The 13,845-nt window shown below is 42.2% G+C and overlaps 1 protein-coding gene across 6 annotated transcripts in view; it reads right to left on the bottom strand.

Annotated features, from left to right (window-relative positions):
* Nucleotides 1-13,845, bottom strand: part of Map4k3 (mitogen-activated protein kinase kinase kinase kinase 3) — a 156,327-nt gene that overhangs the window by 95,063 nt on the left and 47,419 nt on the right. For all 6 annotated transcript variants that reach the window (XM_085833253.1, XM_021186158.3, XM_085833254.1 and 3 more), the window contains one exon: nt 11,666-11,723. In XM_085833253.1, coding sequence (XP_085689379.1) covers nt 11,666-11,723 — 58 coding nt within the window. Of the gene's footprint in view, nt 1-11,665; nt 11,724-13,845 lie in introns of those variants that run through there.

The following is a 13,845-nucleotide window of genomic DNA, read 5'->3' as shown; positions in this document are numbered from 1 at the left end:
CACACACACACACACACACACACACACACACACACACACACACACACAGGTATCATGCAGTCATAAAATAAAAAGGAGACCTTGGTGTGTGCCTTGTTAGTGAAAATTCCTGAAAAGAAGCTCTGTCTGGATGTGAATGAAAAACTACTGGAAGGAGTCTGTGCGCAGAGACTGATGGACCAAATGGCCATTCAGTCCTGTGGAGAGATTGGAATTTTATAGGATTAGAGGATAATTCCCTTATCTTGGCCTAGTTTTGGAACATCACTCCATATTCTATATCAGAACTAACATCCTGTGGTAATAAATACCTTTCAGAATCTACCAACTTAGCAGACCACTAGCTTCTGCCAAAAAGCCAGGAATGTCATCAGATAGACCTATAGAATAGATATGATCTTAGACCTATAGAATAGATATGATCTTAGACCTATAGAATAGATAGGATCTTAGACCTATAGAATAGATATGATCTTAGACCTATAGAATAGATATGATCTTAGACCTATAGAATAGATAGCATTTTAGACCTATAAAAGAGTAGATAGCCTCTTAAACCTATAGAATAGATAGCATCTTAGACCTATAGAATTGCTCCCGATCCTGTTGTAACCTCCTCTTTGGTGTACTCACCAATGCTAAAATATTTTAAACTTGTCTTGATTTATGAATTTCTTTGTTCTATAAAACTGCTTCCATGTTGGAAACTGGGGTAACCTCCATTTGTGTTCCTGAGCCATGGTCACTACAAATGGCTCCAGAATAAACTATCATCTAATCCTTTTAAGATGAGAACTGTGTTTTATGTCAATGGCTCCAACATGACTGGAACTGAAGGCTAATATGCTAAAGGCAAAGCTAGTGACACAAAGAAAAATTCTACATAATTCTAACGTACATATGGAATTTAACATAGACAATCTAATAGAAAACAGAATAGTTACTACTGAAGACTACAGGAGGGGGTGGGATGGAGAATGGCTGTTCAGAGAGTACAAACTTCAATCATACAAGATCACAAACTCTGTTGTATAATATTCTTCTTATAGCAACAATTTTATGCCTAAAGTTGTTAAGAGGGCAGGCATCAGGCTATATATTATACTAAGAGAGGGTCCTACGGACTCACAAGTTTAAACATGGACTGTAGAGAACAAACAAGGTTTTTTTGTTTATTTTTTTCCCCCAAAGTTGTCACATTAAAAAATAAAGGGCTGCAGGAGAGATGGCTCTGTGGTTAAGAGCACTGATTGTTCTTCCAGAGATCCTGAGTTCAATTCCCAGAAACCACATGGTGGCTCACAACCATCTGTATTGAGATCTGATGCCCTCTTCTGGTGGGTCTCAAGACAGCTACAGTGTACTCATACATATAAAATAAATCTTTAAAAGAAAATAAGGTGCTAATAAGTAATGATCCACTGATCAGAAGTGGAAGAGGAACCCCCTGAGTTACTTTACTTCTAAGCATCAGGGGGAAATACCTCATCTGTCCAGTACTGTCTGCCTGGAGTTTATAACATGGTCTAAGACAGTAGAGTTGCTAGGCAACAGCACATCCTTTGAATAGTGTTATCATAAATGATGTCATGACAACTCTACTTATAATGACAATAAACTCAAGGCAGTGCAGGGCAAACAAGTGGTGGCCAGGGATCTACTCAAGTACACAGGTGGCAAGTAGGTCCTTTCCCTAAAGACTTGTCCCTCTATGATGAAACATAAGGACGCAGAGTGCCTCACAACCTGTAGAGATAGAGAACTAAATGACAGGGAAGAAATGCTCATAAAATACCACTGTGGAAAAATAAGTAGATGAGGTCTTACCAGAATCCTATCACTTTCAAGTACTGTACCACAGTTTAATGAGTGCTGCTCTCACAGGAAAATTAAAAAAAAAAAAAAAAAATCTAACCCCTCCCCCATTAATGTCTCGACTCATCACTGTCAGTATCTTTCACTGTGTTGGAAAGGGATAAATGTTCTCATTTTGGAGACTTTCCCCTATAGCTGATAGCTAATCATGTATCTGTCTGTACTTAATCCTACTACAGTAATTGGTGCTATAGATGACAAGTAGTTATACGCAATTTTAGAGATTGACTTTAAGTCGCTAAAGAAGGAAGACTCAGAAGGCCTGTAGCAGAAAGAACACCCCTTATCAGGTTCTGAGCATAAGGCCCAAGTGTACGAGCACTGAGCTCTACGCCGCTCGCCAGCCTCAATGGAAGCAGTTATCTTGACCCATCTTTACATTTGTTCAAACTGGGTCTCAAGAGTTGGCAGTGTTCTAGCCTAAGCAAATCTAAGAGCAAAGAAACAGACCTTTAATCTCACAGAACTGGGCTCACTGACGCACTCACTGCCAACGAGGGAAAGTGGAGGAACAGTAAGACTAGCTCAGCAAGTGCAGCACAAAACCGTTATTACAGGATAACACTGTTTGGACAAAAGTGGAGCTGAGGTGAAGTCCAAACAAAGCAGTGTTTTGACAAGCTTAGAACAAAGCCACGCACTGGGCTGCAAACCAAAGGCAAGGTCCTCTCTTTTGGATCATGAAGTTACAACAGACATGGCTGCTGTGTCATCAAGCACCATGGTACTTTTAAGGTTCATTTCAATCTGCGTGTGTTCTATGGTTTGTTCCTGATGTCTGCGGAGGCCAAGACGTCTAAGCCATCGTCCCTTGGGAACTACAACTGTAGATGACTATGGGCAAGTTAGTGGGATCTGGTAAGTGAAGCCCAGTCCTCTGTAACAACCGCTGACCCCAGAGAATGTTAGAGAGCCCCAGCCGTGGAACTGGACTTCTAGGATTCAAAATCCTAACTCTTCATTAATTAGCCAAAGTACTTCAGTTTCTGTAACAATAAGAAATAGAGATAACAACATAACGATTAAATGAGTCAACGCATGTACTTCGCTTAGTACAGTGGCTGGCACAGATTAAGTTTAAATAAATGTTATGAATGCCATGGCTTACACTAACCCATCTCTGTCTTCCATGCTTATCTCTATACCTTCCTCACTAACTTGATTTATCTAGCAAGTATTTATTGAGTGCCTAGGAGACACTGGGAATCCCGTGAAAACCAAGGTCATCCTCATAGTAATGACAGTCTAGTGAAACCTGCGGCACCACACTCTTTATTTTTTTATTTTTAATTTTTTTAAAAATAAGTATCTTTCTTTGTCCTTTTTAAAAAAGATTTCTTTTTGTTATTTATATGAGTACACTACAGTCTTCAGACACACCAGAAGAGGGCATCGGATCTCATTACAGGTGGTTGTGAGCCACCATGTGGTTGCTGGAATTTCAACTCAGGACCTTTGGAAGAGCAGTCAGTGCTCTTAACCGCTGAGCCATCTCTCTAGCCCCCATACTCTTCTTTTTAATGTGAAAGGGTTTTAATGCTAAGAATATGGACTTATTATGCTCCTCAATGACATGCGACAAGACAGTGCATGCTTTTGGGACAATATCATGTTTTGTTATCGAAAACTCCAATACTAACCAGAAAGAGTATTAATCCAACACTCAGTATTTGTAGCATTTTTAAAATTCTTGGCATTTATAGTTGGCATAATATATTCATATGTCTTGCTTTCATATTCTTCTGATCCACACGTGTGCAACAAAAACAGCCGTTATCAAACAAATAACGGCTAAGGGCTGATCTTTGCAATTCAGCGCTTTTAGCTCTAAAACCAGGAAAATCTTAAGCAAAAGCCAATGAAACTGTCACCAATTTACAGCAGATGGCGTTATAGAAACAACTCGCTACATACAGGGAAAATAAAGGTCAACCAAACTCTCCAACTTCTTAGGAACTCACCGTACAAACCCCAAAACTCCATTGCACACCCAGCCATGTGTCCAAGGCCAGACTGCAGGCCCAGCTCAGTGCTTGGCATTTTGTCACTTACCACTCAGAGAGAAAGCACCTTTCTCTCTCTGACCAGTGTGTGCATGCGTGTGTGCATGTGTGTGTGTGCTCATTGGAGGTGGGAAGAGTATTAGCATAGACATACATAAATGTACACACACACGCAGCACAACACAATGACATTTAGAGCTAAGTTCTCCACACTTGTATGTGAGGAACAGCTACATACTAAACTTATGTATTTATTTCCACATCTGATTTTCTACTGGCCACATATCAGTGTCAGATAGTATACATACATATCCATAGAAATTCATACAGATATCCATATATACAGCCATGTATGTAGGGGGAGAGAGAAACAAAAAACCCCAATTCTCATTCTCCATACTGTTTCACATGTTCATCTCTGTCACTGGATATCCAACACATACTGCAGTTCTCATTCTGGGCTGGTAACTACATCTTATGGGTTCAAAAAGAAACAGCCCCACTTTGACCAGAACTCACTTCTTCTTCAGTTACCCCAACCTAGACGCATAAGCATCATACTCTCTGCACTTCTTGCTATGGCTGTGTACCCTACAAGAATCCACCATAATTTACAAGTCCCTCTAGCGAAGGGTCTTGCCTGCTCCTTTTCATAGGAGGCCTTGAGAGAAGACTTTACTGCCCCTCATTTCCCCTCATTCTCTCACACAGCTCCTCCCACCCACTGAACCTCCCTGAACAGATAGATGTTCAGCCTGCAGTGCACTGCGATGCACATACCTCTTAGCAGTACTCACTGTGATGCACACGCCTCCCACAGTACTCACTGTGATGCACACACCTCCCACAGTTCTCACTGTGATGCACACACCTCCCACAGTTCTCACTGTGATGCACACACCTCCCACAGTACTCACTGTGATGAACACACCTCCCACAGTTCTCACTGTGATGCACACGCCTCCCACAGTACTCACTGTGATGCACACACCTCCCACAGTTCTCACTGTGATGCACACACCTCCCACAGTTCTCACTGTGATGCACACACCTCCCACAGTACTCACTGTGATGAACACACCTCCCACAGTTCTCACTGTGATGCACACACCTCCCACAGTTCTCACTGTGATGCACACACCTCCCACAGTTCTCACTGTGATGCACACACCTCCCACAGTACTCACTGTGATGCACACACCTCCCACAGTACTCACTGTGATGCACACACCTCCCACAGTACTCACTGTGATGCACACACCTCCCACAGTATTCATTATGATGCACACACCTCCCACAGTACTCACTGTGATGCACACGCCTCCCACAGTACTCACTGTGATGCACACGCCTCCCACAGTACTCACTGTGATGCACACACCTCCCACAGTACTCACTGTGATGCACACACCTCCCACAGTATTCATTATGATGCACACACCTCCCACAGTACTCACTGTGATGCACACGCCTCCCACAGTACTCACTGTGATGCACACACCTCCCACAGTACTCACTGTGATGCACACACCTCCCACAGTACTCACTGTGATGCACACACCTCCCACAGTACTCACTGTGATGCACACACTTCCCACAGTTCTCACTGTGATGCACACACCTCCCACAGTTCTCACTGTGATGCACACACCTCCCACAGTTCTCACTGTGATGCACACACTTCCCACAGTTCTCACTGTGATGCACACACCTCCCACAGTTCTCACTGTGATGCACACACCTCTTAGCATCATGCCGGTTTTCATCCCCACATTCCTCCAAGACTTTTTCCTGGGGTCTGACAGAATATTTCCACGTTGTATAGTAGCTGGATGACTTTGGTGCTCATGCTCAAGCTTTCTTTGCTGAGTTCTCCTTCTCTAGTAGACCTCTAACATTAGAATTTAACCTCCGGCTCCAACGTCAGCCCTTTCTCCTCTATCATTATCTTCTTCCTGGGTAACATTATCATTCATATCTTGCTTTAAGAACTAGTTATATCCTAAGGATCTTGAAACTGCACCACTAGCCTGATTTCTGGAACTGCAGATGCATGGCCACTGTTTAGTCAACACAGGCATGCTCAGACATGCAAAACATACACTGTCAATCCCAGTTATTGGCTCTACAATCTGGTTCCCCAGGTAGACTGCCCTCTAAAAGATAAATAGGGTCCTCTTTATCACAGTCCTTGGGACATCTATGATCCAGTCCTAATTTGGAAGCTCATTTCATTCCAATGGGAATTGGTTCACACTGATGGAGTCATGGCAGCTGTCCCTACTCTTCATTTTGGTGCCTGTTCTTACTTCAGAGCACTGGCCTTGCTTGCGACTACCTGGCATGGTCTTCCCCAAGAGTATCCTGTGACTGTTACCATTCAAATCTCAAGCCAGTGTCATCAGCTTTGAGCAGTCTCCTGACACTGTGATACTGGCTGAAGTAGTCCTCAATCACTTTCAACCGTGACATCTCACTTTGGCTCATGAAACGAGCTTACTTATTTATACATTCCATAGTTTCTGTCAGTGTTAATAAAATCTAAGCTTCTCAAGGGTCAGGCTCATTTGCCTCAGCTACTATGTCTGGCATTGGCTAGACAATAAACAGGTACTAATCAAATGATTGACAGCAATGATTTTTCACAGAATACAAAGCCAAAAGGTAGAATAAATAGCCAACCACTAGCCCCAAAGGAATGGTAATTACCAATAGGAGAACAATTTTAGCTCAGTAATAAATATACTATGATTTTCACAAAGGCTTAAGAAAAAGAAATCGTGGGCTTAGAGTGGTTAAGAACACTAACTGCTCTTCCAGAAGTCCTGCCTTCAATTCCCAGGAACCAAATGGTGGCTCTCAACCATCTATAATGGGAACCGATGCCCTCTTCTGGTATGTCTGAAGACAGCTTCAGTGTACATAAACAAGCAAACAAATAAAATTCTTTTTTAAAAAAGGAAAAAGAAATCCTGAAAACATTAAGGTCAACCTTTCTGACTATGATATCCCTAATATACATGTTCCTAATAAGACTGCCATCAGTCAGTTCTAAAACTGGTGACAAAACAGAGTGTGTCCTTGTAGCCAGGTGTGGTGTGCAGGCCTTTAATGCCAGCATTCAGGTGCCACAAGCAGGCAGAGCTCTATGCGTTCCAGGCCAGCCTGCTCTACATATCGAGACCTTGTCTTAGACAAGAAAACAAACACACCCTCCCTCAAACAAAACAACAAAAACAATAAACCCCACAAAAACAAACAAGCAGACAAAATCCCTAGTGGCTCGTTAAGGACTAGAGAGCCAGCCCTGTGTTACTACTGAGCACCTGCTGCTCTTTAGGGGACTTGGGGACTGATAAGCTGCTACCAATCACTTGTAACTCCAATTTCAGGCACTCCAAAGACATATATGTGGATAAAGCATCCATACACATGAAATATTTTAAAAAAAAGAAAAAGAAAGAAAAGATAGCAGTTTAGAAATAGAAACATAGAAAAATACTCATGATACATTATCATATCCATAAAAATATACATGTTTGGTATCTGTGATAGGCATGGCCACTTCAAGCCTGAGAACATAGTCAGCAATGGAGCCAGGCTGAGGACCAGTGGCAGAACTCTTACTTAGCAATGAACAAGGCCCGTGGCCTGATTCCCAGAACTGCAGTAAAAAGAAACATGGATGTACAGGGAAAATACCAGAAATCGTCATCTTTTCTCACAGAACTTATTCCTGCTGCTGAGTGTGATGCTGTCTTTCCCCCTACCCAACCTGACGCTTGCAGTAGAGAGATTACTGACAGTACTGAGCACCCTTGTGAGCCACTTCTGCAAGCACTACAGAGATCTCAGAACTGTGCCCATTACATGCATCATGCTAACAGTCAGCTGACCTGTAGAGAGAATACCCATGTATTGTATGGATGCATAACCTGTCAATTAAAAAGCCTATGGCCTACAGGAAAGGGTAGACTAGAAAGTGGGACATCTGGGAGGCAGGCAGGCAGAAAGACTTCCGGGATAGAGGCAGGCAGGAGGCGTTACTGGGACAGATGTAAAGACACAGAAGCATAGTGCCTGAGCTGAGGACAGGTAACCAGCCGTGTGGCACAATGTGGATTAATAATCGGGTTATCTTAAATTATTAGCTAGTCAGGGGGAAAGCCTAGTTATATATATGGCCTAGGTATTTGTGGATATATTTTGAGTCTGAGTTGCTATCCAGGGAACTTGGGGCTAGGAGGAAAACAGCACATTACGCTGGGTCTTGCCTACCTTTGACCTTTGACCAGCCTCTCACAATCTGCTTAGTGCACTGTAAACATAATCACGTGTATGTATGAGTGTGTCTATGTAAATATCAAAAAATCTAGAGAAAATAAAGTTGACAATGGATTTACAAGTCAAAATGATGAATGGCTTTAATTTCTACCTCTGCTTTAATTCTATTTTCCTACTTTCATTACAATGATCAAAATGGGTTTTGCAATTTAAGTCCAAAAAAAGGACAGACTTATAGTTAAGCAAAAATCAAAACAAAACACTTGAGAAAAGGAAATATAAATTAAAGTCATGTGAACAAGATTAGAAGTCACAGTGAGACACTTTCAACTGACCTCACGTGTAAACAATTTTGCCAAGGTATCTCAAGTTTTCACTTAGCTTTAGTTTCAAAACGGTTACCAGCTATTAAAAAAGAAAAAAGGAAATAACTAAATCAAAGTACAAATTCTTAAAGTCTATATCCCATTCATTGCATTTGACTGGTGCAGAGTTAACTTTTATTTTTACAAAGGAGATCGACCACCAGAATTCTGAAAAGGCGTGCGTACTACACCGCCCAAGAAGACAGACCCTTTCCACACCAAGCAAAGCCCGATTCTTCAGCTTTCACAGCTAAGAATTCACAACATGGTATTTAACACAGAGGGGCAAACCAGCACAGTGCATCCTGATGACAAATTATAGGACAGATTATCTAGCTTATTAAAAAAAAACTGCAGAAAAAAAAAAGACAAAAGGAAAGAGACACAGACATAAATGACAGTTAAGACATATCAACTATTTCCAATATGGGGACTTTATTAGTAAGAAACTTATTAATATTGTTAGTTGTCTCTTGGTTATATATTGAGCACTTTAAAGAAATTTCATATGTGATATACACATGCCTGTGTGTATCCAAGTGCAAGCCCATGCATATATACAGAGGCCAGAGGAGGGCATTGCCTTTTCTGGTTTTTACTCTTGGCCTTATTCCCTCGAGACAGGGTCTCTCAGTGGACAAGGTTGTGAAGAGCAGGCAGCCCCAGGGACCCTTCCATCTCTGCACTCCACAGCAGCGGGTCACAGGCCAGGGTCACGATGACTCCAGAATAGGGGCACTATGAATACTGACACTCGTGTGCAAGCTGTGGGGCTAGACATGACAGCGTGACTGCCGAGTCACTGTGGCAAATCTACAGGCACTTTTAAAGAAAGAACTAGAGCAGACACAATGGCACAAGTCTTTAACCCCAGTACCTTGGAGGCAGAGGCAGGCGGATCTCTGAGTTCAAGGGTGGCCTGGTCTACACAGTGAGTTCCAGGACAGCCAGGGCTACATAGTGAGACCCTATCTCCAAAACAAACACAAACAAACCAAGCACAGTAACAAAACCCCACAGAACTCAATGTTTTCCAGAGTGGCAGCACTGTCTCACGCTCCCACCAGAAGTAGACACAAGGGTTTTGTCACTTTTCATTTTTTATTCCCTTTATACACTGACATATTTTTAGAGATGATTTGATGCTTCAGATCTGATTCAACACAAACTGGTGTGGTGTGGTGTGGTGTGTGTGTGTGTGCGCGCTTGGAGGGTAACCAGGAATGGACAGAACAAGGCTGGTCACACTTTGGGAACTTCAGCACAGTGGCAATAGCAACCGTTTCCTTACAGTCCGTACTCAGTGCAGAATGCCAGGCTCTACTCAAGTACTTTACTTTAGACACGCCCTGCTTAACTCCCATAACAAATCTAAAAACGAAGCTACTGTTACTATCCCCTTTAGAGAATAGAAAACAGACCCTTAAACCATAGGGAATGGGACCAAGCCCTGCGCAGCAGGGAAAGAGCTGCTTTCAGAGTCTGTGATTTCAACTGCGCAGCCAAACTCAGAGAGAACACATTCCCCAAGACGGGCGCATAGGGCAAAGGAACGGCCTCCTCGTCTTTCTTTAACTGTGCATCTTCTAATACACAGCAATGTTGAAGACCAATAAATAGTATCACAAGTCACCCACTACACACATCAGAAAACAACTGAGTGGATGACAGTTTTCTAAGTTTCCAGTCTGATTTTTAAGGAGATTTTAAGATACACTGAGTAGATTCTGTGCCAGGACTTTAGCTCAGAGCTGAGAAAATGTTTTATTAAAATGTGGAAATATGAAAGAGCAGGCTCATCCCCTCCGAGCTGTAGAAGTCTGTGAAGACAGGCAGCCTATGTGGGAGAACGGCGTTAAGTCCCGGTGACTTTGGACTCCTGGCCAGATCACCAAGTAACTTCTACTCACTGAGGAAAAATAAAAGGTCTGGTGAACGTGCCAGATCCTCCACTCTTGTCCAGATTTCACCAACATCAAACATTGGTCTTACAAACTGAATAGCAGAGAAGCAAACAGTTCCTACTGGTGGTATTGGAAGGAAATTACAGTATAGGGAATCAGTAACTGCATCTAACTGAAAATGTGTTCTGTGCTCATGGTATTTTCCTGTGGTTTACACAAGCAAGCAACACATCCTCCAAGTTTCATCTCAATGGTACTTCTAAGGAATTTACCAATGAGCTAAGTCAAGGGTAGGGCAACTCTAACAGAAGGTGGTCTGGTTTTTTGCAGCGCAGAATGTTACTTTATATTTCAGCCTGAAGCATCTAGAATATTATTGGTCATTCAGAGAAAAGATGGCCCATCCCTAAAAAAAAAAAAAAACAAAAAAGTCTCTGAATAGATTTCTGTTCCCTCTGAAGCTAAAACCTAAAGTACTGGGGGTTGCATCTACCCATCAGCATGATGGCTTGCTTACTGTAGCAAGGAGAGAGCGAGGCGGTTCTGAGGGAGGATATGAGAGAGCAGTAGGCTCAGGAAGATGGAGGTTTTAGGGGAACACAAAGGAGAACAGAGTAGAGCAGACGCGATGACGCACAGCTCTGAGAGGCTTTATAATGGGCTGATCAAGTTGGAAGGACTATTTAGATATTAATGACACACAGGTGCTAAGAGCTGATGAGGTCTGTTGAGAAACTCAGGACACAGGGCAAGAGGACAGGACACAAACACCCAGACTACATACAGCTTCCCAAATGTTAGGCCGGTCTTTCCCAGTGGACCACACTTGCCTCTCATAACAGGGCAATGTCATCTGGAAATAAATAAGCTAGTATAAACTTGCCACAGTTAGTCTGGGGAGTTCTGATGTCACATCCCCTGCGGACCTACTCTCCATCCCAGAGCTACCAACTATTTCTCTAGGAAAACCTGAGCAAAGCCTATGCTGGGCTCAGAGAGGAAGAAGGAAGGAGAGACACTGAGCAAACCAGCGAATGGTAATCAAACATCAAAATAAGCATTAGCCAGGCATGCCTACAATTGCAGGACGTAGGATGCTGGGGTATGAAGATCAATAGTTTAAGATCAACCTGAACTACAAAGACCATTTTTTAAAAATGAACTATAAAAAAATTACTCTATGATATACAATGACTTTCTAGCAATAAAAAAAATCAAATTTCAAATAATTTACCTGGTTCCAATTTTATCACTTTAATTGCTGCTAATTCTCCAGTGTTGACATTCCGTGCCTAAAAGAAGAAGAGGAAAGATCATGAAAAAAAAAAGCTATAATAATAAGCTTATCAGTTTATTGTTTATTTTCAACCATACAGAAATATTTTAACAGTATCTAATTTACATTATAATTAAATTTGTCTGTAAATTAAATCTAATTTACAGACAGCCAGCACCAAGTCCTTCATAATGAATCCCAGCACTAAGTATAAACTTACTGCCACACTAACTGGGCACTGTTCTAAGCGGCTTGATACTCACTTGATTCTTACAGGACCTGTAAGGTAAAAACCAGTACTGTTCCGTGTTGCAAATAAGAAAATGAAGTGAAAAACCTGCTTGATCACACCACTGGCTACGTGGAAGCACTGGGACTCAAAGCCAGGAAGTCTTCTCCAGACTTCCTAGTGAATTCCTTCAAGCATTATACTACAGAGCTCTTCATGCAAAGGCTGGGAAAACTACAGAGTGGATTGGCACTGAAATCTTTAATTAGAGTCTAATTATGAAAGCAGCCCCCTTATGTCACTTCAAATCCACATGATGCCAATAAAAATCAATGTATTCAAAATAAGTCACTCATGAAAAATAAAATTAATTTAAAAATCAATTCATGGAGCTAGGGATGTGGCTCAGTTGGTGGAATACTTGCATGGCAGCCTGAAGCCCTGAGTTCTGCCCCCAACTTGGTAAAACCAGGCATGATGGCACACATCTTTAACCGCAGCACTATAATCCACTGGTAGAGACGGGAGAATCCGAAGCTCAAGATAATTCTCAGTTACTACAGAAATTGAAGGATAGCCTGGGCTATATGACATCTTTAATCTAAAAAAGGGAGGGGTGGACAGAAGAAGCTAGCCAATTCATAAGCTGGGTATGAGGGCATGCCTGCCAATCCTAGCACTTAGGAAGAGTCAGGAGGACTGTTCAAAATCAGAGACCATCTTGAGCTACACAACCCTCCTTTCTGCCTCAAAAATCAATCAGATATTAGACTCTGAGTGTTTACAACTGTTTATCTAAGTAGAAAATATCTATGAACTTGAGTTTTAAAAATGGCAGTAAATCTTTAACAATTTAAGATGCTATAAAACTGGATAAGGATTTTCAAAGTATTTTAGTGTTTACATTTAATTTTTATTTTTATATCAGTCTAAAGGGAAAAACATATGCAATCCCACGATTATAGGAAGATATTATCATATGGCCAGGATTAGATTTAGCTGCAATACCCCCTTAGTAATAGATGGGAAAATCTGACAATTAACATGAGAGTACCAGGGCATTAAGATACCAGCAGAGGGACTGGGGCGGGCTCAAGGGTAAAGCACTTGTTGTGCTGATGTTGAGGGTCAGAATGGAATTCAGCTTCGCAACATTCATGTAAAACCCAGCTCTCTGGAGGCCCAGGCAGGGAGTCCCCACAGCAAGCTGGCTATGGAGACTAGCAGGAACAGCAAGCTCTGGATTCAGTTAGGGACCCTGCCTCAACGTGTAAGATGAGAGCACTGAAGATGCCTCCAGCCGTCAAACTTGGGTCGCTGAACACATCTGCATACATGTCCTCTCAACACCTGCACACACCTGAGTCCCCATACACAAAAGCATGCATATGCAGCATTCACACACCAACAAAGATACTCCTTCCCTCCACTAACACACATAAGCAAACTAGGGAAGTACACAAGAAAGTAGAAAAAAAAGTTAAGCTATCACTAAAAATATCCACTTAAGATTCTCCAAGGGCCGGGAGAAGGTTCCCTTGGTAATGTGCTTGCTGAACAGGCAATAGAGCCTGAGTTTAAGTCCTCGGCAGCCACAGAAAAGCAGGGCACAGATATCGAGTATGGCTACCATGCCTGTAGTCCCAGCATCCGGATGATCTCTGCTCCAGAAAGTATGTTGGCAGTTGATAGGTGACACTGATGCCAACTTCTGACCTCAACACACACAAACATGCACAAACACACATATACATATGCCACACACTATTTTTTTAGAGTCATCGTGGTGGCACAGACCTTTAATCTTAGCACTTCATTTGATGAGAGGGAGAGGCAGGTGTGTCAGTCGAAGCGAGTTCAAGGCTAGCCTGGTTTACAAAGTTAGTTCCAGGTCAGCCAAGGTCACAAA

Source organism: Mus caroli, unplaced genomic scaffold, assembly GCF_978045245.1.
Source record: "Mus caroli unplaced genomic scaffold, Mus_caroli_1 scaffold_18, whole genome shotgun sequence".
NCBI classification, from domain to species: Eukaryota; Metazoa; Chordata; class Mammalia; order Rodentia; family Muridae; genus Mus; species Mus caroli.
The sequence above is the reverse complement of the archived record's forward strand: the minus strand, read 5'-3'. Positions and strand labels throughout refer to the sequence as shown.